This window comes from Pteropus medius, unplaced genomic scaffold (genome assembly GCF_902729225.1).
Source record: "Pteropus medius unplaced genomic scaffold, Ma_sr-lr_union100, whole genome shotgun sequence".
NCBI classification, from domain to species: Eukaryota; Metazoa; Chordata; class Mammalia; order Chiroptera; family Pteropodidae; genus Pteropus; species Pteropus medius.
The window spans coordinates 27431717-27459365 of NW_024354875.1; the positions used below are offsets into that span (position 1 = coordinate 27431717).

The 27649-nt window shown below is 33.5% G+C and overlaps 1 protein-coding gene across 1 annotated transcript in view; it reads left to right on the plus strand.

Annotated features, from left to right (window-relative positions):
* Positions 1–27294, plus strand: part of SCN2A (sodium voltage-gated channel alpha subunit 2) — an 86034-nt gene extending 58740 nt beyond the window's left edge. Inside the window, exons 18-27 of the mRNA XM_039855446.1 lie at positions 1233–1353; positions 5002–5156; positions 6709–6882; positions 10602–10724; positions 13021–13302; positions 14589–14642; positions 17310–17447; positions 17812–17916; positions 21878–22148; positions 23650–27294. Of these exons, the coding sequence (XP_039711380.1) occupies positions 1233–1353; positions 5002–5156; positions 6709–6882; positions 10602–10724; positions 13021–13302; positions 14589–14642; positions 17310–17447; positions 17812–17916; positions 21878–22148; positions 23650–24845 (2619 nt within the window). The 3' untranslated portion in view covers positions 24846–27294. The remainder of the gene's footprint in view (positions 1–1232; positions 1354–5001; positions 5157–6708; positions 6883–10601; positions 10725–13020; positions 13303–14588; positions 14643–17309; positions 17448–17811; positions 17917–21877; positions 22149–23649) is intronic.
* Positions 27295–27649: the final 355 nt, after the last annotated feature.

Below are 27649 nucleotides of genomic sequence, written 5' to 3' on the forward strand. Positions count from 1 at the left end.
TTTTCAATCCCATATATCATCTATAAATATTTTACTTCATCAGCACCACCTTGCCAAGTAAATATTTTATATTAAAAAATTATTTTCATACAGGAAAGGAACCATTTTCCCAGGGAAGTTCACTTAACCTTACCCCAAATATGAGTAGACTGTTTCCAGTACTGACTACAATACCCATTTTATAGTAGTTCAGCGTATTTCAACCTGCATTTTATCGTGTGCTTAACTCATCCCCTTTACAAAGTAGCTCTAATCAGCTCAGCCATTTACTAATGTTATGCACTAATGGTAATAACATTGTAGCAGGTTCGAGAATGCTGTGGCCCAAACTACTCTGATTCCATGTGGCATTCATACCTGGCCCTGTGTCATTCCTGCAGCATTTTAAGCCCAGGTTAACGACTGGGATCTCTTCACTTTGCTGATCCCATGAACGGACTGACCTGGCTAAAGTTTGTTGCTTCAAGATTTAAAACAACTTCTTTCTAGTATATTTTTCTCCGGTGGTATTTGATTTAACCTAATGGAAAACAAAATAACAACCAAAGACTCATTTCTGCCTGTATTAACAGGACAGGTAAGAGTGCCAGAGTAACAAGTAGTTTCCAAATGCACAGTGAAACACAGGCGTGCATTGGCCAAAGAGAATGCAAAATATCAGCTCTTGCTATACAGCTAACAATGCTCTGCTCCTTTGGAAATTAGAAAACTATAGAATATATTTATTAACAACCAGTAGTCTATGTTTTCATGTCAATGAAAAGTGGATAAATTTAGATTATTGCTGTTGATGTGCATTGACCAAATCTTTTCTGCATTTGACATGAAAATACACTTGTGCAGCTTTCGTTGGTTGGGTCACAATTTTAGAATCAAACAAACTATACCATTTGCAAACTGATTTACAAAAGCAAGATCACAGACAACCATACAGCTCTGGCAACTTACATAAGCTCTTTGTAGGATTTTATTTCAGAATCTGTATACATGGGCTCAATCAAAAATTATTTCAGTTGTTAGCACCATATTTTTAAAGAAAAAATATCCTATGGTGCTGTATCTAATCTTGTGACCCCCGCCTCTACTAAAGCAAACTGGCATTATGTTTAAGATATTCTTAAATTACAGATCAAGGAAATGCATACAGACGACTTGAGGGCACGCCTTTTGAATTTTTATATTATAGATTAAAGAAAATATTTTAAAAGCTTTTCTGTGGAATTGATTTTCAGAAGTTAAATGCAACTAGTTCATCTGAAGGCAGCACAGTTGATATAGGAGCTCCCGCTGAGGGAGAGCAACCTGAGGTGGAACCTGAAGAATCCCTGGAACCTGAAGCCTGTTTTACAGAAGGTAAGGGGAACAATGCACACGTGCTCATTAGACTTCTCTCATCCATCCATCTATTCTCTCTCCTCCTTCTGCTTCATTATTTATGTCTCTCTAGCAACTATTTGTTTGCTTGATTTGCTTTTCTATATCAAAACAAAGATGCTTTTTAAAAAGATAAAATCTAATTTATGTAGTCAGATATTCTTATTTTTACTGATCCTATTCAACTCCAAGAAATGCTGCTAACAACCTGTTTTTGTTTTTGTTTTTGTTTTTTTTGGTGCCCTTTTAGAATATCTAGAGAAAAGAGAAAGCCAAATCATCTCTCTCTCTCTCTCTCTAGTTTAAAAAAAATAAAACATTTTAAAAGTCAAAGAAATAGTTTCTTGTTTTGTTAGATCATAATGGGTACTACTTGATAATTATACATTTAAAACTGCCCCTGAGTAACAGTTATCTATAGCTGTTAAGGTCAGTATTTTCATTAGTTCTGGATGGTAATGAATAACAGATAATAAAATGCTAAAATATATTGAGTTATATAATTTTGGGCACAATGCCATTTGGGTAATCTGAAGAGGATTTTCTGAAGAAAGCTAAAGTAATGTTATTTGAGGTATGGAACAGTGATCTCTTAAACAATAGTGTTGTGTGACAAATCATCCAAAATTCTTAGTATATAATAAACTATATATTTTTGCTCGCAAGTCCATGGCTGGCTAGCTGGTTTTGCTGATCTTGATTGGGTTTCTGACAAGTCTCAGGTCTTGGATGAGACAATTGGGCTGATTCTGCTCCACTTGACTCCTCTCATCCTTCACACACCGGCCTGGGCTTGTTCTCATGGTGAAGGCAAAGGCGCAAGAGATTGGAAGCCTAAATGCAAAGGGCCTGTCAAGCTTCCACTTGTGTCAGGTTTGCTTCTGTCCTGTTCACCTGGCCAGTCCAGAATTAGTGTAGAAATGCTAAAGATACAAAGATGCATTAAATAGTTCAATTCCACAAGGTATGAAATTCTTAACATTTCTTATATGAACTACTATTGTAGAAATGTTTCTTTAAAGCCCTGGGAATCACTTCATTTTTAACTCATTGTTTAGATAACAGCTATTTAATAATTCATACTATGTTTTTGCCCCAAATTCAATACCATATAGTAATTGCTTAAGTAAAAGTTTATTTTAATAATAATGATTGCCTCATGTTGTGACTAGTAACGTTATTTTATTAAAACGATTCTAAAAATGTTTCATTTAGGTGATATATGTTTATATTAAGAATATTAAAGCTGTTTTAATTTAAAATTTAAACTAATTTTTCAAAAATGTAATAAATTATTTCAAAGTTATTACAAAAGATTATGTTATATACATCTATCGATTTTAGACTTAAATGCATTGGAGAAAATAACTATTTAAATATTAATTGTCACTTTTTAAATAATTTTAAAGGGAGAGCTATTTGTTCAGCATAAGTTATGAAAGAAGCCACTTTTCTACTGTTTCCTTAAAAAAATCTGCATACATTTCAGTGCAGTTATTTGATTATGAAAAAATTTATGACTTTACAAAAATTCACATGGTATTTCACAAAATTTGGTAGTATTTCCAAATTTTGTGAAATACCATGGTAAATCCATGGTAATTTATATGGTATTAGTTATTACTCTTTTCCAGACAGTTATCTTATTTTAGAGTCATAGTATATGCATAATAATAATTATCATTCTATCAACATTTGTATTTTATAAAATAAAAAAATTTAAGTATGAAATACTACCAATATAACATTGTAAAAAATAGTAATGAATAATACGTAGATGCCCACAACCAGCTTTAACAATTTGTCATATTTGCTTCAGGGTTTTTATTTAAGAATAAAACAGATAAAGATTCAGTCTCTTTTGTACCTGCTCCTTAACTCGTTCCCTTCTTTCCCTCTCAGAGGTAAACAAGTGTCTCAAATTTGCCATTTATTATTTCCACTAACACTGGTCTTTTTCAGTTAAACGGTGTTTTGTTTTGTTTTGTTTTATCTCATATCCTCTTTGATGGTGAGGGAAACTAATTACAATGTCATTTAATTCATTACAGTGAATATTTTCAGGGCCTATAATTCTTGATCCTTTTGGAAACAGAAATGTGAAAAAGATCTTGCCTTCAAAGAAACAACAAATATACCATATATTTCTTAGATGAGAAACTAACAACATTTAATAGCGCTTTATTAAGTTTTCGTGAAACAAAGGATATGATCTGGCCAATTACATTATAAAGTAGCATATGATAAGTATCTACAAAGTAAAATATTGCCCTCCTTCATGATGAAGTTCCCATTTTTCTGTTTAATGAACAAGAGCCCTATACTGTGGTTAAAATCCTACCTCCTGACTTCTCTCTCCCACACCCCAGTGTCCCATATTCTATGTGCTGCCAGGTCCTATCAGCTCAGCGGTATCTTTTGATTCCTGACCACTGTCACCACCGTTACCCTTGATTTCACTTTCTTTAATGTTCAGTTGGTTGAATTTCATCAAAGGAGACTCTTAACTCCTTTTCTGTCTTCTTTCTTCCATCCAGTTCCTTAAATAGGCATAGATAATTCTAAACCAGTGTTCTTATCAGGTGAATCTTCACTCCCAAATAAATCCTTCAACGTTTTCCTCATTAGACAGCACATAAAATTTAAATTTTCTAACTGACTCATTTATGTTCTTATTTCTGATTGGCTCTAAGTGTCTTTTCTTAGACTTAGTCTTGACTCCTAATTCTCTCCTTCATGCAACTTGCAAACTTTCCTGTCATCAAGTTTTACTTATATCATTGTTTCTGCATTCTTTGCAGCTCCATGAACTAGACCTGATTCTTACACATCCTTCAAAGTCTAACCTCAAATCCATTTCCTCCATAAAGCTCAATATCAAATTAATCTCTGCCAAATATCAAATTGAGCTCTCACAATACCTTATTTATTTTGTGATAATTGTTGCTTTTTATAACTATGGAATCTGTGGGTAAATCACCCTGCTTAAAATGAACATTCTTTTTAGAATAAGTCTATGTTTTACACATTCTAGTATTACAATTTGTCCCATAGATTTCTTAAATACAGCAGGTATTTAATAAATATTTGTTAACAAGCTTCAGATCTAGTAGTCCACAAATTACACAGAGGTGCATATTACATTATCGATGATAATAGCCAGAATTAAAACAACACAAATATTCAGTGATTGGAGTGGTTAAGTCTAGTATTCTTATCTAGAAAAGTATAGTGAAAACTTTCAAATTCTATTTACTTATAATAAAAAAGAAAATGCTATACCATTAAGGTGAACTAAGTAAAATTCAAATATACATAATGTCCATATATGAATGGGATCACACTCATATGAATAGGGTGGAAATATCAACTTTGGTGATTTTAATTTTTTCTTTTTCCATAATGTTATAATGTAATATAAACCATTGCAATGGTCTCTTAAACAAAAAAATATTGAATGAATGATTAAAAATATAGAGATGATTTCTATTTCTATAAAGGAAGCCATCATAAAAAAATAAAGTCATTTACAGTATATCAGGTAATAGTGTAGATGAATCTCCCACCAACTTAAATGTACATAATCAAACAGTAATTTTTTTCTTTACTTACTTTGATATATTTTAGACTGTGTACGGAAGTTTAAGTGTTGTCAGATAAGCATAGAAGAAGGCAAAGGAAAACTCTGGTGGAACTTGAGGAAAACTTGCTATAAAATAGTGGAGCATAACTGGTTCGAAACCTTCATTGTCTTCATGATTCTCCTCAGCAGTGGAGCACTGGTAGGTGACATATGATCTGCTCCTTTACCTTACCTGAAACCCTTTGCCTTTCCCCTCAATAAACCTCCTGTATCATGTTTTTACAATAAGTTGTTTGTGAGGATGAGAGACATTGTGTGATATGTTTAGCACAGTTGTTAGTGGCTCAGTAAATAGCAAATTATATTGTTATGGAATTGGCTTCAGATTAAATTAAACTTAGAACAGTGTAGTTTTTATAATATTTAAAAAAGGATCTTTGACTTTCAGTCATCAGAGACAGTTCGTATTAAGAATAATTATGTAGACATGATATGGAATTATCAGCTAAATATACTACTTAACATAAACTCCACTGCTGCAGGGAACTCACCTGTCTCATTCATGCTGATTCAAGAGTGCCAACCATAGTGAATGGTAAATAGCAGACTAACATAATTACTGACTGGTAGCAAAGTGAAAGCATTACAAACTTACTGTCTGATTTCATTCAAAGGAATGGTCAATTTGGTCAAAATATCGATTTATATAATGAAAACGGTGTGACTCGTTTTCCCATTTGGTACACCCATGGTAGCATTTCTTTTATTTTTTCAATTAGTCAGTGGTGTTTGGTAAATTGATTTCCACATGAGGATTATGGCATTGTGTCTGGAGGCCTCTAAGCCCACCTCTGATTTGACTAAGAATCCTGCATCCTTCTACGTACTCAGAGCAAAGAGGGTCAGCCCTGTGTTTTAATGCCAAGTAGAAAGGGAGCTGTGAAGTCTCGTCAGTGACTAGTGTCCTTGTTGTAGGAGCTCTTGGTTCTCAGTTACAGCCAGTCAGAGCTGCACCATCCAGCACCATGGCTGGCTTCTTGGAAACTTCCCCCTTCAGCTATAAATTGAGCTGAAAAGTATTTAGGGCCGTATGTTAAGCCCTGCATAAAAACACTCTTTTTATTCCACAAGTCCCAAGGATTGTGCAGATGAGTACCCCCATCCATCCTAAAGAGCTCTGCAAAATAATGGCAGAGAGAGCTTCCAGACATATACTCACACACATGCCCAGGTTGTGTGAGGGGCAGAGAGAGAGACAGAGAGACAGAGACACAGAGAGACAGAGGGAGGGAGAGGGAGGAGAAGGGGTAGGGGAGGGAGAAGAAGAGGGAGAAATTATAATCCCGTTTCCTTCCCCAGGCTAAAGGGGCTCCTTGCCTTATATGTATACCTTACTGAGAGGGTACATTCCAGTAACTCTGCTCTGAACAAATTAGATATAATTATTGATGAATTTCTGCTTTCTGCTGTTGAGGGAAGCAGCTGACAGTCCAAAATTTTAAGCTCTTTTGAAGTACCCTGATAGCAAAATTTTAAAGTTATTTGAATTTATTGTTTGACTGAAATGCCAAATCAGCAACCATTTGCATACATGTAAATGTATAACAAAATACAGGTATGGGAAACACAAAGACTTTCCAGCCTTAAGCACCTGAGAAGAGGCTTGCAGCATGTTTTTTACTAATAAGCTATCAATTAGAAACAGTTTAAGACAATGAAATTTAATGGGATTTTTTTTTTTTCATTTACAGGCCTTTGAAGATATATATATTGAGCAGCGAAAAACCATTAAAACAATGTTAGAATATGCTGACAAAGTTTTCACTTATATATTCATCCTGGAAATGCTTCTCAAGTGGGTGGCATATGGTTTTCAAATGTATTTTACCAATGCCTGGTGCTGGCTAGATTTTCTGATTGTCGATGTGAGTATTCTGCACTTTCTTATATCATTCATTTGGCCTATGATGATATGTGCTAGTCCTCGAAATGGTTCCTGGAACATAGTAGGCACTTCTTAATTACTGTCTGTGTGGGCCCAAATATAAATGATGATTCCCATTTTCCCAATGAGAAGATGCCCCAAACCATATCTTTTTGGCCAATTTAAGTGCGTATACTTTCATAGATGAAACAGCCAAACGCTGTGTTGTAATTATTGATTTAGTTTCAAATTAATATTTAAAATCTCGTTATACAAAATAACATATTAATATAGAAGTTTTCTTTTTTCATTCTCACCTTTCACAGAATAACTGTATTTAAATTCTTCACAAGCATCTTTGATGTTAGCATCTTTGTCATCACCAGAGATCTGTTGAGAAGTGTTTGTCCCACATGTGGATTACTAATTACAATGAAATTTGAAAGTCTGAATAGCAAGAGATACTTCTTGGCTGTGAAAACAGCTTAGCCATGGAGAAATTATTTAAAAGTTTTATGAAAATACATTGGTGTTGAAAGTAAATAAGATGGAATACCAGAATATAAGAGGCTTTAAAAATTTGAATATGAGGTTGCTTCCTGATTTCTGAGTGAGAATTTTGAGGAAAGTCTCCCTTTTTATTCACAAATGTAAGACCTTAACTGAACAACAACAACAAAAATTTAATTATTTTATTAGTTTGGAGATTTACTTCTTAAATGCCTTTTAAATTAGTAGTTCATTCAGAGTGGATAGAATGAAACAAAAACCTTTTGTCTAGAAAAGACTAGGGGAGCTGTGGGAACAGGGAATGGGGAGGGGGAAGGGACAGGATGATGCTCACCATCTACATGGAGGAGGAGGACACTGGAATTTCCACAGAAAAAGCACAGGAAAGCGCAATGTGGTGCATAGTGCATTTTAAAGATAATATTCTGTTTATTGTAATAATTTGAGACATATTTTGATATATAAAATTTACATATCATGCTAGCAAAGACAAAAGTAACCTTTTTCAGAGAAAATTTTTTTTTACAGTTGCAGGTGAAAAAGAAAAAAACTTTTAATTCAATATGAGCATTCTAATCACCAAATAGAGGGAACAATTTATAACAGACAAAGAGAGTTTTTTTAATTTAAGAGAGAAAAATACTTTTGTTTTTATTTTTTTCTTAATCTGCCTAAAGCAAATCTACTATTAAATATAACATATATAAACACATGCAAAATTATATCAAAAGTGTCTAGTAATAAAATAACATAATAAATAATACTTAAAACCATGTATAATACTTAAAACCAAAAAAATACCAAGACTATAACCATTCTTTTATTGGTATAATGAGATTATAGATGATATTTTTTCTTTTCTTTATTTTCTGTATGTGGTTATGATACATTGGTATATTTCTAATAAAAATATCTTCCATTTAATATAGATATGTAATAATAAAGGTATTAAGTCAACGCTACCTGAAAATAAATTCCTAAGAAAAATCTAGTTGTCTTACAGCTGGTATTCAAATTACCTAGCATATTCTGATATTTACCTTCTTAAGATTTAAGAAAACTATTATAATATATTAAACTAATACTTTGCTTTAGTTTTTTTGCACTTTTTTATTCAAAAAATATATTTATTGAACATTATTTTGTTTTTGAAGAGACTAATATGAATGTCATTTTTTCTGGGGTTATGGGAACTTACAGTTGACTAGTAAAAACAAATGTGTATACAAGTCAAAGATGACATTTGTATTAGAAGTACCATTCAGTTCACTGAGGGAGGAGGAGAGGCCTTCATGAGGGCAATATAGTGTGAGCTACAGTTTGAGAGATGAAAATGTCATCAGGTACAGATGAGGACAAGTACACCAAAGCATTCAGACACTGATGCATGCCAAAGGGGCCTGTTCAAGAAACAGTGCCACAGAGTGAGGGAAAGCATCCTGTAATTGGATGATAAGATAAGAAAGGTAACTTGGCAAAAAGTTTGAAGAACCTGAGATGCCATCCAAAGAGATTTAGATATATGATTTAGTAAAAAAGAAGCCATTGAAGATTTTCTATGGAAAGTGACAAGAAAAGCTCACTCTTTCAGGGAGAGAAATTCAGTGAAGTTATGAACAATGGAATAAAGGGGGATTATTTGAGGCCAAAAGACCATTTAGGAGATTGCTCCAGAAAGATGAAAAGTACTAGATATATCTCCTTTTCATATTTAACTACACAAGTCACATAAAATTGGATATTTTACCATTTCTTTTAATTAGCTAATAAATATTTCCCCTGTCCAGAAGTTTTTTTATTCTAACGTTTATCTTCCATCCTTTAATTTATCCTATCTCTTTGGTTCTGTCTTCAGATAATATAAAGTACTATTCCTCATATTTATTTTTTATGCGAGGCAATTGCAAGGACTTTGTCAGCTTACAATTTTTTTTTTTTATTTTCATACGCCTACAGACCTAAGACCTAGGTGGTCTCCTATCCAAGTACTAACCAGGCCCGACCCTGCTTAGCTTCCGAGATCGGAGGGGATCAGGCTTGTTCAGGGTGTCATGGCCATAGACCTTATATTTTATATACAGAAAATATGCACAATGGGTAATTCAGTAACTTTATTTGTCAATTATCTGTAAAGAGGAGACTAACAAAGCCTAAAAATTTAGATTTTAAGAGAAATATATAAACCACTTAAGATACATTTTTATAGCTTTTTTCCAAATTTAGATATTTTGCTATTTCAGATTATATGTGCAAAATTAGTTTGAACAGCTTAAATTAGTTTTGTTGTAAAAATTTTGTTTCATTTATTTTTATTAAAAAACATAGTTTTCAAATATCCATTAATATCCTACTCCTAAAACCTATATTACACATATATTTTCATTTATCTGCTTTTGAAATTCAGGTGCACGTTAGGAGAAAATATTTTTTCTTAGCTTATACAGTTTTAATGAGTTTTCTATTTATTTTCAGAGGAATTAGATATTTCAATGCCACCTATGACAGTTAATTTTTTCTTTTTTAGCTGTTTTAAAATTTTTTATCAACTACATTAGCATAAATGATTAAAGAAAACTTGTTCTGGCAATTTTTAATTAGTTATACTAAAATCTCAACTTTTTAAAAGTTATTTAATTTGATCTAATGATTTCATATCCTCACATTGAAATTTACGGAAAGACAAAGCCAGTGTTTAGAGGCCTAGATCTTTTTGAATGTGTTTATGTTCAGATTCACCCGTGGTTTGCATAGTTTACTTGTTTATTTATACTGTTTTAATTTCCCTTTCAGGTCTGCTAAATTATATAAGAAATGATAAAATTTTAAAGATCTGTAAATGAAGATTGCATATCTGTGTCCTTTTCCTTTCTTTACATTTAATTGTTTTAAATGTTCTTGTCAAGAATCTTGCAAAGAGAACATATATAGCTTCCGCTTTTTCATAAGTTTATGGCAGTGGTTCTCAAAGTGTGCTTTACAGACCAGTATCAGACTCACCTGGGAACTTGAAGAAATGCAAATTCTCAGGCCCCACCCCAAACCTACTGAATCAGACTCCGCCTCCAGGGATCTGTGTTTTCAACAAGCCCTTTGGATGATTTTGATACTGACTAGAGTTTGAGAACTACTGGCTTATTGCATAGAGCAAGATTGAACTGTGTAAGCTTTTTTGTCTCTAAGTAAGAAAATTGTGTTGCTTTTTCTGTATAGGTCTCATTGGTTAGCTTAACTGCAAATGCCTTGGGTTACTCAGAACTTGGTGCCATCAAATCCCTCAGAACACTAAGAGCTCTGAGGCCATTGAGAGCCTTATCCCGGTTTGAAGGAATGAGGGTAAGACCAAATGCTTTAGAGTTTATTGGAATTATAATTAAGAACAGACTGACATTTTGTACCTTAGAAATGACAAATCCATGGAGAATTTGTCTTCTACATTCCTATTGACGTAACCAGTCAATCAGTGATGTTTGTCAGATGGCCATAAACTTGACATTGTTGGAGACACTCACAGAATATAATGCCTGAGTGATTGCTTCTCGCTAGATTTTTCACTCTGTGGGAAATCTTTATCATGTTGTGTAGGCTTCTGATGTGCGTCAAGATTAATTATGTTCATTTCATTTATAAACGTACAGGAAATCCCATTCACTGTAATTTAAAACCACCAGCTCATTTCTCATCATTTCATCATTGCTCTATATGATGTGTTTTGAGCCTTTCAGAGTCCAAATCTGGCCTTTTAGCTTTCAAACAGAGGCTGAGATGGCTAAGAAGTAGGTCAACTGTGGAAATATAACACTCATTTAGAAAGGTGGCACAAAGGAACAGGGAGGAATTCGTGCTGTCATTTGTCATCCCCTGGGGCACAAAACCTGAGACCACATACTGTCAGCACTGAGGAAATGATGTTGCCCTATCTCAGTGGATTTAGCTATTTAAAAAAGAATTTGTAAAATGATGCTTTTTGTGATATTTGAAAATGATTACTTAGGACCATTGTTGCAAACACAATCAGAAATGAATGGTGTGTGTAGGTGTGTGTGCCTGTGTGTTTGTGTGTGCATAGTTGCATAGAAAGGAACTGTTAACCTTTAAATTCTTTTCACTTGAACAATGTAAAATTACTAATTTTGCAGTAGTAGCATTTATTTTTAAGAATGAAATCAAACTTTCAGTACTAGAATAATTTTCGTATTTTCCATATCAAATTCGCATATATAAGAACCTTAATTCCTTGTCCTTCCATAGATTTGACTCTCTTAGAAAATACATGTATTATTTCTTTGCTATTCAGCTTTTTAAAAAATTATAACTGTATCAACCAATGTCTGCTCACATTTGTGTAGTAGAGCATTCCTTCTCGTGAACTTAAAAATTAAATGTCAAGTCTAAGTACTTCTGAATTATCAAAGAAAGTTGAAATTCCAGTAGTAACTTAACACTGTAATAAGTTCTTTAAAACTTACTTACGTTTAAAAATATATTACAGTATTATCCTTTACTAAATAGGCTCCAGGTGCTAATTTGCAAATGAATTGTGCCTTTTTCCAGTATTCATTTGGCACTGTTGCTGTAAGATATTTGTACTCATATATTTCTATGTGTGCATTTATTTATATATATTTTTTTCTCATGAGGGATTTCAAGAAGGCTAATGCGTATTTCTTTTACTTTACATGTCTATTGTTGATAGTGTATTTCTGATGTAGTTTAGGTGTGTATGTTTGTACAGAACAAGATACTTAGCTAAATATTTACTTGAGGGATAATTAAGAAAGGTACTGAAAAAGTTTTCTCAAAAGCCATGTTTAAAAAGTTTTCTTAAAAGCTGTAAATAACAAAGGCATCAAGTGAAACCCTTTTGATTCAACTTGTAATTTTTAAGATACAGCTACCCATAGTCAAGCCTATGTTTTGATTATTAGAACCTCTCATTTTGTAATTTGAGAATTTTCTTCTGAAAGGGATTTTCAAAGGAGGATCTTTAGGCCCAAAAGTGCACAGCTAATTTTTGATATGAACTGGAATACTGATCTCCTGATTTCCAAACCTTTTCTCCTCATTACATGTTCAATCTCCATGCTATGATCTCTTTGCTCCAGAGTTTTTATAGGTAGGGTAACAGTATACTACATTGCTTGGGAGAGTCCTGGCTTACACTTGCTTCTCAGAATAATTATTATTAGTGTTCCCTTTCCCCTTGAACATTGACCTTCAATTGTTCTCTTTTACTCTCAAATTTTGGATATTAAATGTTATGGTTTGCATGATTTTAAAAATCGGGATATTCACATGTGACCTTACTTCTGTAGTCATGTCACTGTTTGTACTTTCAATTACTCTTTGCATTTATAATTAATTCTATTATTTGATGAAAGTTTGTTACATCTATGGCCTTACCTCTTGATGAAGCATTCTATAATTTAAGATTTAATTTATACTATTTTTAGTATAATTAAAATTTTTAGTTGGAGCTACCAGATGCTATTTTCTGCCCAATATTTAATTTTAAGAACAGATTATTATTTTTTTTTATAGTTTGATTTTGTTCTTTTACAGTTAAAAATAGGTAAAAATAAATATTCATTGTTGACTTTTCACCTACTTTTCCTTCTCATTTTTGTGCCAGGTTGTTGTCAATGCCCTTTTAGGAGCTATTCCATCCATAATGAATGTACTTCTGGTTTGTCTGATCTTTTGGCTAATATTCAGTATCATGGGAGTTAATCTCTTTGCTGGCAAGTTTTATCATTGTATCAACTATACCACTGGAGAAATGTTTGATGTAAGCGTGGTCAACAACTACAGCGAATGTAGAGCCCTCATAGAAAACAATCAGACTGCCAGGTGGAAAAATGTGAAAGTAAACTTTGATAATGTAGGACTTGGATATCTTTCTCTGCTTCAAGTGGTAAGTGACCACTTTATTATTCTCTGTGATGTATTATTAAAATGAATCTAAAATTCTTCTTTATATTTGCAAATACTTCCTCAGGCTCATCTGCCTAGATTCTTCTTCAATCATTGGTGAGCTATCTTTTCTTCACCAGTTAAAAGTATACAGCTCCGCAAAGTTTAAAATCTCCCAAACTATGTGTTAGACCCCCGCACCAGTCCTTTGTTATTGAGATTTCTATGTAGGTTCCCATTGTTTTCCCCCATCCCTACTCTGAGCAAAGTAGAGACACTGGCTCTCCGGCGGAGTTGGAAAGGTGTGTGGGGGAGTAATAGATTTCTGTACTCTTTCTCAAGTACCAGAGAGTATGGATATCCTTGACAAGTCTCCGCTCACCCAACCTTTCCCACCGTCATAACTGAAACTTCCCTTTTTACCCATCACACAGACTGCTGTCTCATTCTCATCTTCCTGCCTGCTGCTTGAACACTTTCAGATTAGAAGATTGCTTTCTTGCAAATGAAAACCTTCCTATCAAGTGTATTATGTCTGCTATCAATTCATATAAAATTAATTCAACTTCTCAACTAAAATTCATTCAATTTCTCGCTCTAAGGCATGTCCACATGCTCCCTAAGATGATCCGCTGACAACAATACCCAACACTATATATCTATTAGAGAAAAGGATGAACCCTGTATAACTAAGGAACTGAAAAAAAATGTATAACACTTTTGTTGTCAGGATTACAATCATGTCCAGAAACACAAAAAGAACAAATATTTAAAAGAGTAAATGGCATTTGAATATAGCGTTTGTTTTCAGATTAGGAAACTGTTTCTTCTTATAGAAGAAGCATGATTCATGACTGGTGATAAGACTATTCAGAAAAAAATACATATGAAAGAAAGCATTAAGATCAAACAATGCACTATATTTTTCAACTTTTCTGATGCTAGTCCTACACACATAAAATTATTTCATCAAATTTTATGTTATATTCTTATAGGAACATCAGAGTCTAAAGTTAATAACTGCTCATTAAAGCAGTTATTAAGTCTTGATTAAAACTATCAAGATTTATTTATAGATATTAAAGATGCATATAACAACGTTATAGAAGAATATAAAGTTGCAGTATTTTCAAAGCATATATTATAAAACTTTGCCCAAAGAGTTTAGATATTAACCCCAAATTATTCCTCTTTGGAATGAATCTTGGTCAATCTGATACTTAATTTCTTTTCTAAAATTATAATTTATAGGGAGAAAATAAATTAAATGATGTGACTTTTTTACAGGCCACATTTAAGGGATGGATGGATATCATGTATGCAGCTGTCGATTCACGAAATGTAAGTCCATTTAGAGGGAAAACTGCTTAATTTGATCCAGTGAATATTTGTGCAGTGTTGTATTTTAGTGATAATGTCAATAAAATAAAACTACGGTCAATTTATAGAGCACATATCTATTACAAAAATGAAATATTCAACCTTATTTATTCCAAAATTTGATTTCAATATTTTTCTCTACTCACTGTAAACCTTTTAACATGTTTTCTAGTATCTAGCATGACACCCAGCACTTAAAAATCTGTTGACTGTATTTGCAAAATGAGACATTTTATTTTTGGCTGTAATAGTTACAGCCATTTGTACATTAGAAGCCCTCATAAGAACTTTTTTCTATCTGTCACAGGTTTCCTTAAGGTTTTGATCTTCCCTTGTAATAGAAAGGATCCAGCAAATGGTGGGAAAAAACAAACAAAACAAAACAAATAAAAACTTAATAGTGTTTCTCTCTGGGAAGTGAGATTTTTGTAGTTGAAGAAAGGGGCTTTGACAATCTACCCTATATACATCAGTACTTTTGAAATTTTTTGTACAATTTTCATTAATTTCTTACTATATAGCAATGAGGGAAGAAATCATATTTTGGAAAAAAAAATTTGTCTTGTGGTGTATTGCTGGGGCATAGTAATAAATTCATAATGTTATTTCCCTAGCTCCAACGACCAGGTGTAACTCAGGAAGAATTCCTGAGGTTTGTTTGTTCACCTTAGCAATAAAAAAGAGGGCACAGGAGCTAAAAGCCCTGCATTGTATCTCTGTAAGTACTATCAGGAACCCCACTTACGGGTTTTTTAAAATAATAATAATTATTTCTTACTATTCACTATGCTAAGGACTTTCTTACCTTATCTCATTTAATCCAAAATAACAACCTATTATGAAGTTGACTGTTAATTCCATTTTACCACGGAAGCAAAGAGGCTTAATGTGTCCATTGGTGGAACATGGTTTTAAACTCTGACCACCAACGGTGGGCTCATAACCACTTTCTACAGCAGTTTCCTGCCTATTTGATTACTTCATTTAAAGTTCTCTCTCCCTTTTTTTATCAATAACCTACATGACATGCAACTGATTTTCAGTTTCTTCCTTAATATACTGTCTGCTACATAACTTCTCTGCATTCAAGCACATTACAAAAGACAGAACCCAGTTACTTACTAAAATTATGAAACGTTGTTTGCTCTTACTCTCATTAATCAACAGAGAAATGCAAATTTAAAACACAATGAGATATCACCTACACACCTACTTGATTGGGAGTATTAAAAAGTTTAACAATATCAAGTGCTGCCAAGGATAAACAGCTGTAAAAATATATACTTTGCTAGTGGAGAAAAAGTGAATAAATACTCCTTTTAAAAAGTTAGAAATTATCACATTATTTAACAAAGTTCAAAATAGTCTTTAACCTTGCACTTCCATTTTTAGCTATATCCTGCAGAAACTTATGCACGCGTATAAGAGAATCTATATACAAGAATGAACATTTTTTTGCACTAGCAAAATACTGTAAACAACTCAAAAGTAATAGAAATAGACAAGTAATTCAATATTATACAGTAATGAAAATTGTATGTAAACATACATAACAAACAGACGAATCTTAAAAATAGAGTTCTAAAAAATATGTCTGATAGACAAAGTGTAAACACAATTAACCATATTTTTCAAGAATCCATACTTAGGTGTTCACTCTAAAGAAAAAGCAAGAAAAGAATTACTGTAAAAGTCAAGGATAATGATTACCTTTAGCAAAAATGGTAGACTTTATGTTTAGGAAGGATACACCAAGGGTTTCTGAGGTCTTGACAATGTCCTGATTTGTGAAATTTACTTTGTAACAATTTATTACATTTTACACTTATATGCTGTGCACTTTTGTGTTTGTATTGTATTTAATTTTAAAATGTTTAAAAATATCATTTTTATATTACTTTCTACTACACACACACATACAGGAAATAAAAGTCTCATCAAAGAATAGGCATTTTTATAATATTTCTAATATTTTCTACTTTATCCTATTTCATTAGAAAAAAAAATACCATATTGTCCATTACGCTCTAAATTGATTTCATGACACAATGGATTATTACCTGCATCCATTGCTGGTAAATTGGTTAGAACAAGATCCTGTCAGACCTGTTCAATAGATTACACCCAAAGCACAAACCAAGTGTCACATCTTTTTTGATAAAAAGTGTACTAGACAAGAGAGATTATCATTGTTATAGAACCAGTGTCTAAGGCCTACTTAGTAGGATGAATCAGTATGAATGAATCAAGCACTGTTTTAAGCACTTTTCACATATTAATATATTTAACCTTCCCAACTACCAGAGGAGGTTTAGGTTTTATTATTTCCAATTTACAGATAAGGGAACTGAGTCACAGAGAGTAAATTTTAAAGGTTTTAATAAAAAGTAGTGCAACTCTAACATCTTTACTGTAGGAAGAGGAAATCCTCATTTTGCATGTCCTATTGGGGTCTTTGCTTATAAAGTACATCCATAATCTTATAAAGTGCATCCATAAGACATTTATTGGGTCAAATTAATTGTATTCCCAGTAATTGATACGTGCTTTCAGAATTGAAAATTCACTAATATCCTTTTTATGAAACAAGTATCAGGTCTAATAGTTATCATTCTCCATATTTTGTAGGTAGAATTACAACCCAAGTATGAAGACAATCTGTACATGTATCTTTATTTTGTCATCTTTATTATTTTTGGTTCGTTCTTTACTCTGAATCTTTTCATTGGTGTCATCATAGATAACTTCAACCAACAGAAAAAGAAGATAAGTATACTTAAACTTCATCTTGCTCTAAAACGTGAACTGAACATGTCACACTGTTTCCTTTTTACTCCAAAATGCAATCACCAAAAAGAAAGAATTATGAAATTCATAAATTATTTTAAGATACTTAATCAGCTATAAGTTTTTAACTAATTGATAATTCAGATAGCATGTATTGATATTTCCAGTATAGAAATCTGACTGACTAAAATGCATAATTTATGTATTGAATATGTGCATCTCTGTAAATATAGATATAATTAGCAACATTAGAATGTGGGGCCAATTTTCACACAATTACTAACGTGGATTTTATAGCTAGCAAAGAACATTATTTTAACAAATTTTGTTTTCATTTCTTTACTTTGGAGGTCAAGACATTTTTATGACAGAAGAACAGAAGAAATACTATAATGCAATGAAAAAACTGGGTTCAAAGAAACCACAAAAACCCATACCTCGACCAGCTGTAAGAATAACATACTTTCATCATCAGTAAAAGCTATCTTATCTATTATTTCATGGCCCAAATTTCTAGATACTAGTATTTTTGTGAATTTGCAAAACAAAGTGTTACCTTAACAATATAAGTAAAAATTTCAAACATATGTAAAAATAAGTAAAAATTTCAAACATATGCCGATAGTATTACATAGGCTTGATGTCATTAAGGAGCTTCTGATAATGTAGGGGAGAAAACATAACCATACATATATAGTGTTGAAATATTGAATATTCTCAGAATGTAGTGGGAACAGATTGGAATAATTGGTACATCTCAGCTATGCCCCATTTTCTGTCCAGCTCTTCAGATTGAGTGGAATCAATGAAACAAGATACAGGTTTTGCTTTTTTTGGTTTTAAAAAAATCTTTTTTATCCTTCTAGCATCTTCTCCTTAAATCAGATAGCATGGTTCTTTTATGACTTTTTATGGCTATTCCAATTGTATATTTGCCAGTTGCTCTGGTTCTCTTCGCTTGCTGCAGGGAATCATTGTCAGGAAAGTTCCCAAGTTCTTCTGTCACTTCTGAAGGAATACCTCAGATACTAAATTTCAGAACTCCTCCCCTGAGGTATGCATAGTACAAGGCAACCAGTCTTCTCCAGGAATCAAGACTCTATGAATTGATTAGTAACAGTATGAAACTGACCTTGCCATCTTTGAGCCAAAAGTTCAAAAAAAGTAGATAGCTATATTGGATGAAACATAAGGAGTATACAGTTTGAGCCTAGTCTTTGAGAAATAATACAATTTGAATGGATAAGAAGAAAAGCAGAATATATTTTCTGTAAGAGAAACCATATACTCCAAAGCCATGGAAATAAATATTTCAGTTGAGAATAGTGACATATTTGAATTAGTGAATAGTAAGCACAAAGTTTTCTGGGTTAAATGAGTCAAGATTACCACTCTGAGTCTGAAAATAATTGCAGTATATTAAAAATGCAATATAGTTAAAAGAACAGCATGATAATGTGAAAAAAAAAGAAATTTTAGAGAATGGTATGAAAGGATGTTAAACACAAAATAACACTGGGCCTTAGACAAGAAGATGAGTTCATAATATGGGGTCACGCCAATAGGACTGGAAGACAGGAAATAAATGAGCCAATAAGGAAACTCAATGGGATGAGGCAGCTATAAATATATAGGAAAAGGAGAACATGTAGATAATGAAGAATCTAAAACAGTTGATGTTTTGTGAAATTTAATTTATGGTTCCACGAATATAAATGAAAGTCTTGTAAATTCATCTGGAAATACAGATTTAGCTCCTATAAAATGTCAGACTGAGATAAGGATTTTAGGGTCGTTGGACAGAATTCAATTGAGCTCTGAAGCATAGGTTCATTTTTGAAAAATAGAATAGACAGAAAAAGAAAAGTGCTGAGCATGAAACCTTAGGCACTTCATCATACAAGAAGAGGTAAATCAATGAAGGAATGAGATTAATCAATAAGGCAGTATATATAAAGAGACATATAATTAAGAAAACTTTCTAAAAAAGCTGTTTAATTACATCAAATGACATATAGATATATCTAAATAGGGGTAGGGATGCATGGGAAATGATCAGTACATTTAGCTAGAATATGATTGATGACAACTTGGCAAATTAGGAAATAATCTGGTAAAATCCATTTATCAGGTCGTTCATTAAGAACATACTATGCTAAGCATTTGGAATTAAATATTGAACAACATAGAGTCTATTTGGTGCAGCAAATAACAATCCAGTAGTCACACCAATAGAATTATCCAAGAAATAATATATTTGGCCATGAGAGCTAATAAGGGGGAGGGAGCTGATTAATAGGAAATTTAGGGACACATTCACTGAAGTGCTACATAAGTTGAGGATTGAAGAATGAGAAAGTGTCAGCAGAAGGGGAATGCAAATGGGAAGGCCCTGAGATAAGAAGGCCAGTAAGGCTGGAGTGCAGAGAGTTAAGGTTTATTTGGGACATGTTGAGAATGATGAAGTTAGGATGAAGCAGACTTTTCTGGGCTTTGTAGGCCATGCTTAAGAGTTATCTTTGTCCTTACAGCAATACCAAACCATTGAAGGGGACCTGATTATTTTGAGTTTTGTGAAGATCACCAGTACTGACAGTGACAGTGGCTTCACATTGTAGACTTGTTTTGGAGCTATTTCAGAGATGATAGGTACCCTGAACCAGAGTGGTATGGAGATAAATAAAAGTGGGTAGATGTGTGAGCTATCACAGGAATGAAATTAAAAGGCTTATCTACAAATTAAATATGAGAATTGAAGAAGGGAGCAACAAATATGACTCAGGAGTTTCTGCCTTATACAGCTGGATAAATAGTGGTATCATGCATGAAGTAGGAAGATGAATTGAAAGATTTGGAGATGCAAGTTTGCAGAATTTGATAATCTAAAATGGAGGGACTGCATGGTGCTTTATATTGATCATATTGCTAATATGAAAATAAAGACCAAGTTTCTGCTTTTAAGCAATCTCAAACCTAATGTACTCTCAGTGCTGTATTTGAGAGAAAAATGACACTGCTCTGTCCTCACACAAGTGGGAAACAAAATTAAAGTTAAATGAGTAAAGCATTTGCAATACACTGTCATCAGTATTGTGACAAATGCAACCACAAAGGTTTCGGAGAGCACAGTGCTTAAAAATTAAAACTAAGTTAGAATGCACCAGACAGAAGGAGTGGCAGAAGTCTGTTTTAGACAGAGGAGACAGATAAACAGATAAAAATATATGATAGAAGAGTGGTAGGAAATGTCAGAAAGATAGAAATAAGGAGAATATAACCAGACTTGGAAAAAGAAACTGCAGTCAACAAGAAGTAAGAAGGAAGGGTTTGGAACAGGAATTAAATGCATTTATTAGGTTGAAAGAGGTCTTGGAAGGACAGACCCAACTGAAGCAATAGAAGTCCAATCCAGCAGGCCAAATATGTACTCAGAGAAAAGAGCAAACTATAACAAACAAGTGGTTTGAATTTCAGTAGGATGTAATGGATGCCTCTCACTGGAAAAATATCAGAACACTAGTATGGAGAATACAGACCTATGAACATGTCAATCTGAGAAAGCTGACTATGAAGTATAAAGGTAGCAGAACATCAGTCAGTCATCCTAGTTGACAAGGTGGAGAAGGACAGTCTAGCAGAACTCAGTCAAGGTGTATGCTCTCGAGCACCTGAAATGCCAAGCAGATATGGGCAAACCAGAACAAAACATGGTCCAGTTAGCAGAACTGGGTTACAGGATGAGGACTTCATTTCATAAACAAGATACAGGGCCTAGCAGTGCTTGGAAATACAGTCCAAATTGAATAGGGCAAAGGTGGAAAATCTGAATTGAGAACTATAACTTTTTAAAGATAATTTTATTCTTATAGAAGAGTTACCCCGTATAATCTTCGCCCAACTTTCCCTTGTTTCATCATCTTACATAACCTTAGATCAGTTATCAAAACTAAAAAATTAACCTAGGTACAATGCCATTAGAGAATATGAAGGCAGAAACTAAGGGGGGAAAAAAACGTTACAGAAAAAGCTGTAGAAGTATTTATTAGTTCTTCAAAGTTGATTTTGATGCCTATCCCCAACTCATGGGATAACAAAGACTTATTGTAGTGGCAAATATTTACTGACTAACCATCGTACACATGATGATGTTCTAGGCACTGAGAACATAATAGGTGATTCTTAACATAAAGTCAGTTTATAAAACCTGATATCATTAACAGTATAATAAAACTAATACATTTGAAAAGAGTTGGATATTTCAACAGACCAAATTTTCTTTCAAGTATAAAACAAACATGGTGTGTTTTTATAAAAGCTGCATTTTCATATTTCTGTGTTAAAATCAAATAAGTTGAACCTGTTTTTTTTTGCCAGTTTCTAAACAAACTTTTACATATTCTTTGTTCCAGAATAAATTCCAAGGGATGGTCTTTGATTTCGTAACCAAACAAGTTTTTGATATCAGCATCATGATCCTCATCTGCCTCAACATGGTCACCATGATGGTGGAAACTGATGACCAGAGTCAAGAAATGACAAACATTCTGTACTGGATTAATCTGGTGTTTATTGTTTTGTTCACTGGAGAGTGTGTGCTGAAACTAATCTCTCTTCGTTATTACTATTTCACCATTGGATGGAATATTTTTGATTTTGTGGTGGTCATTCTCTCTATTGTAGGTAAGAAGAGGTGATCTTACCCAATTAAGGAAGTTAGTAGTAAAAAAGTATGTTCTAAACTTTGAAAGTGTTTTTTACTAATCATTTTTATTCATCCAGAAATTTCAAATAAAAATCTAACAGTTCATTCTTCAGCTTGTTTTTTCTCTAATTGCATGCTGTGCATGGAATGATGTGTAAAAAAAAATAATTTCTGCTTTTATTTATCATCTTGTCTTATTTTAGAAGACAATGACTGCAAGTTTGTCATAATACTCCTGTTCTCAGTCATACTGCTGTTGTATAGACAAGTATTGCTTTATGCACATACACATATAAATCACGGAAAGTAGTCAATAGTCCATGAACGAGAACTCCTTGATAATTGCAATAATGCACATGTGTTTATATATTAGTCACATGCATATAAGCTTCATGCTATCTTTTAGTTCAGTTTTCTATGGTTTATAATATTCTTCTTAAGTAAACATTTGTTTAAAAATCCAAAACAGATTTATTATCATCAGTACATATTAAGTGTTTATGTATAGGTTTATATATTAAATGTTTATATATTAATGAGGTGTTGGAAGTAAATATAAGAGATTAAAGACAATGTTCTGCCTATTTGAAGAAAGAACATATACATAGAAAAATAACATTTCACTCTTTATACACTGGTAAATAGAACTTTGAAACAATATCCCATTCCATTTAATACTCACAAAAGTGCTATGCAGTTGTCATATAGTGATTAAAAGATGAGACTTAGGGGTCATACAGACCTGGCCTGGGGCTGCCCTATTTTTTCTACTTACCAGCTCTGTGACCAATGGCAGGTTACCTCGCCTCTCCAGTCCCTGGTTTTCCAAGTAATATTTCTGAAAAGTGTCATCTTGAGAATTAAATGAGATTATGTGAATAAATGCACTTTAGCACTGTGCCTAGCACAAAGAAAAGTAAATGTTAAGTTTAACAACAATAACAACCACAAGGGATTATCACCATTTAGTGATATGTAAAATCAAGGGCCAGGATTCAGACCCAGGTATATCGGTCTCTAAAGCTTGGATTTTCCCCTGTACATCATTCTACTACCTCCCAAATAAAATGGATCACAGCCACCTTGGAAGAATAAGAACCTTCATATTCCTTATTCAAAACCACATACCTTATCCATTAGTTCTTATGCAAATACCAGGACTAGTATTTTAATATACTTTGTGACATCTCAAGGCCTTCAGTGGTTGACTCTTTCTTTTGATAGATGTTTTTCTTGAACTAGGAAAAATAGTTATTAACACCTTCAGTTAGTAAAATGGTGTTAACGTTATAACACCAAAGATACCAGTTTCATTGTGCTAAACAAATATTGCAGATCATTTGTGTATGTTATATGAGCGTGTATGTACATGTATAAATGTAGGTGTATACGTAATTCTCACGTCCACATTTTGTAAAACTAGTTAGTGTTTATCTTAGCTTAACAATGTTTTTGTTGTCATCTCTTGGTTTTCCACAGGTATGTTTCTGGCTGAGCTGATAGAAAAATACTTTGTGTCCCCTACCTTGTTCCGCGTGATCCGTCTTGCCAGGATCGGCCGAATCCTACGTCTGATCAAAGGGGCAAAAGGGATCCGCACGCTGCTCTTTGCCCTGATGATGTCCCTTCCCGCCTTGTTTAACATCGGCCTCCTGCTCTTCCTGGTCATGTTCATCTACGCCATCTTTGGAATGTCGAACTTTGCCTATGTTAAGAGGGAAGTTGGAATTGATGACATGTTCAACTTTGAAACTTTTGGCAACAGCATGATCTGCCTGTTCCAGATTACCACCTCTGCTGGCTGGGATGGTTTGCTGGCACCTATTCTTAATAGTGGACCACCTGACTGTGACCCTGAAAAAGACCACCCTGGAAGCTCAGTTAAAGGAGACTGTGGGAACCCATCTGTTGGGATTTTCTTTTTTGTCAGTTACATCATCATATCATTTCTGGTTGTGGTGAACATGTACATCGCTGTCATCCTGGAGAACTTCAGTGTTGCTACTGAAGAAAGTGCAGAGCCCCTGAGTGAAGATGACTTTGAGATGTTCTACGAGGTTTGGGAGAAGTTTGATCCCGATGCCACCCAGTTTATAGAGTTCTCCAAGCTCTCTGATTTTGCAGCTGCCCTGGACCCTCCTCTTCTCATAGCAAAACCAAACAAAGTCCAGCTCATTGCCATGGATCTGCCCATGGTCAGTGGAGACCGGATCCACTGCCTCGACATTTTATTTGCCTTTACAAAGCGTGTTTTGGGTGAGAGTGGGGAGATGGATGCCCTTCGAATACAGATGGAAGAGCGATTCATGGCATCGAACCCCTCCAAAGTCTCCTATGAGCCCATCACAACCACTTTGAAACGCAAACAAGAGGAGGTGTCTGCTATCGTTATCCAGAGGGCTTATAGACGCTACCTCTTGAAGCAAAAAGTTAAAAAGGTTTCATCTATATATAAGAAAGACAAAGGCAAAGAAGGTGATGGAACACCTATCAAAGAAGATATCCTCATTGATAAACTAAATGAGAATTCAACTCCAGAGAAAACCGATGTGACACCTTCCACCACTTCTCCACCTTCGTATGATAGTGTGACCAAACCGGAAAAAGAAAAATTTGAAAAAGACAAATCAGAAAAGGAAGACAAAGGGAAAGATATCAGGGAAAGTAAAAAGTAAAAAAGAAAGAATATTTCATTCTGCGATCAATTGTTTACAGCCTGTGATGGTGATGTATTAGTGTCAACAGGATTCCCACAGGAGGTCAATGCCAAACTGACTGTTTTTATAAATGTATACTTAAGGTCAGTGCCTATAACGAGACAGGGACCTCTGGTCAGCAAACTGGGACTCAATAAGCCAGAAAAACAGCATTGACAGGAGGTTTCTGTTTTCACAACCAGCTGACACTGCTGAAGAGCAGAGATGTAATGGCTACTCAGACTATAGGAACCAATTTAAAAGGGGGAGGGAAGTTAAATTTTTATGTAACTTCAATACGTGACACTTGATAATAGTAATTGTCACCACTGTTTATGTTTAACTGCCACATCTGCCATATTTTTACAAAATGTATGCTGTGAATTTATCACTTTTTGTTTTAATTCACAGGTTGTTTACTATTATATGTGACTATTTTTGTAAATGGGTTTATGTTTGGGGAGAGGGTTTAAAGGTAAGGAATATTTACATTTCTCTATTGTATAACTGGATATATTTTAAATGAAGGCATGCTGCACTTCTCATTCACACATAAAAAAAACACCACAAGGAAGAGTTTACTTCTTGTTTCAAGATGTTTTTAGATTTTTGAGGTGCTTAAATAGCTATTCATGTTTTTAAGGTGTCTCATCCAGAAAAATTTTAATGTGCCTGTAAATGTTCCATAGAATTCACAAGCATTAAAGAATTGTTTTATTTTTACATAATTCATTATACGTACATGTATATATGTATATATGTATATGTGCGTGTATATACATATATATGTATACACACACACCATTACACAGTCATTCAGAGTCCCGGCAGCATGACTATAACATTTTTGATAAGTGTCCTTTGGCATAAAATAAAAATGTTCTATCGGTCCTTTCTAAGAACCTGAATTGACCAAAAAGCATCCTCCACCACCACTTTATAAAGTTGATTCTGCTTTTTCCTGCAGTATTGTTTAGCCATCTTCTGCTCTTGGTAAGGTTGACATTGTATATGCCAACTTAAAAACTAAAAGTCTGCTTTGTAAATAGTAATTTTACCCAGTGGTGCATGTTTGAGCAAACAAAAATGATGACTTAAGCACAGTATTTATTGCATCAAATATGTACCACAGTAAGTATAGTTTGCAAGCTTTCAACAGGTAATATGATGTAATTGGTTCCATTATAGTTTGAAGCTGTCACTGCTGCATGTTTTTCTCGCCTATGCTGCTGTATCTTCCTCCTTCCACTGTTCAGAAGTCTGACGTGGGAAGCCATATGTCAGTGGTACAGTGAAACCAGATCTACCACGACCTCATTCTTCATGTCATTAAGCAATAGGTTGCAGCAAAGAAGAGCTTCTTGCTTTTTATTCTTCCACTCTTAATTGAACATTCTATGGTTAAAAAGCCCAACTGTACAAACATGTTGCAAGCTGCTTAAATCTGTTGAAAATATATGGTTAGAGTTTTCTAAGGAAATATAAATACTGTAAAAAGTTCATTTTATTTTATTTTTCAGCCTTTCGTACATAAAATGAGAAATTAAAAGTATCTTCAGGTTGATGTCACAGTCACTATTGTTAGTTTCTATTCCTAGCACTTTTAAATTAAAGCACTTACAAAATAAGAAACGAAGACTAAGATGCAGTGTAGGTTCCTGCTTTTTTATTAGTACGGTAAATTTTGCACACATTTCAATGTGAAACAAATCTCAGATTGGTCCAACATATATTTGCTTTCAAATAGTAATGCCTTATCATCGAAAGCAGCTTCAGGAAAGATCAGTTGATACTCTTGGCATTGCTTGAATCAGATGTTTTCCCCTAGTCTTCATATTGAGTAAATCGTCAGTCTTTTCCAGTGTTTGTTTATACAGATAGATCTTACTCTTATTGACCCACATGGAATTAGAACTGTATCAGATATGGTATAGGATCTAAGCTTCCCCCCGCCCCACAAAACCAGGTAGTGAATTATATTAACAGTTGCAGCAAAACATTTTGTGTTTCTTTCACAAGCAACATTAAATGTAGATTCTTTATACTAAAGCTATTGACTTGTAGTGTGTTGGTGAAATGCATGCAGGAAAATGCTATTACCATAAAGAACGGCAAACCACATTACAATCAAGCCAAAAGAATAAAGGTTTTGCTTTTGTTTTTGGATTTAATTGTTCTGTCTTTGTTTCTATCTTTGAAATGCCATTTAAAGGTAAATTTCTATCATGTAAAAATGATCTATCAAAAAAACAAATGTAAAGAATACACATGAAATATAGTAATTCATCCTTAAATTTTTTCATGGAATGGAAAGTAATTAAAAAGAGTGTACTGGATATCTAATTTTATTATTGGCCAAAAACCTAGATATGATATTGGGTAGAGTAGTGGAAAGTTACAAAAATTAATAAAAAATTGACTAACATTTTAAGTTGTGCATCCTTTCTCCTTCCCGTCTACCTACTGTTTTCTTTTGTTTTTCTTTTTCATTTTAGCTCCTTCCCTATGTATTCTTGATCTACTCTTCTGTATACTTTTCGATCCTTTCTTTTGCCTCTCAGTATTTTTTATTCAGGATAGTCTCGTTGTTTCTTTTCTGTTCACCAAATTTCTTGTTTCATGCAATCTGGAGATAATAGATTTGTATACTTAGGACCCTATTAATCTGTTGTCACTATAAAAAGTCCACATAGTATCTCTCTATTCAGTTCTACAGTTTCCTTGGCAAAAATTCTGAGTGAGCGTTGATCTCAACACTTCAAAATATATGAAGTTCTCAAATA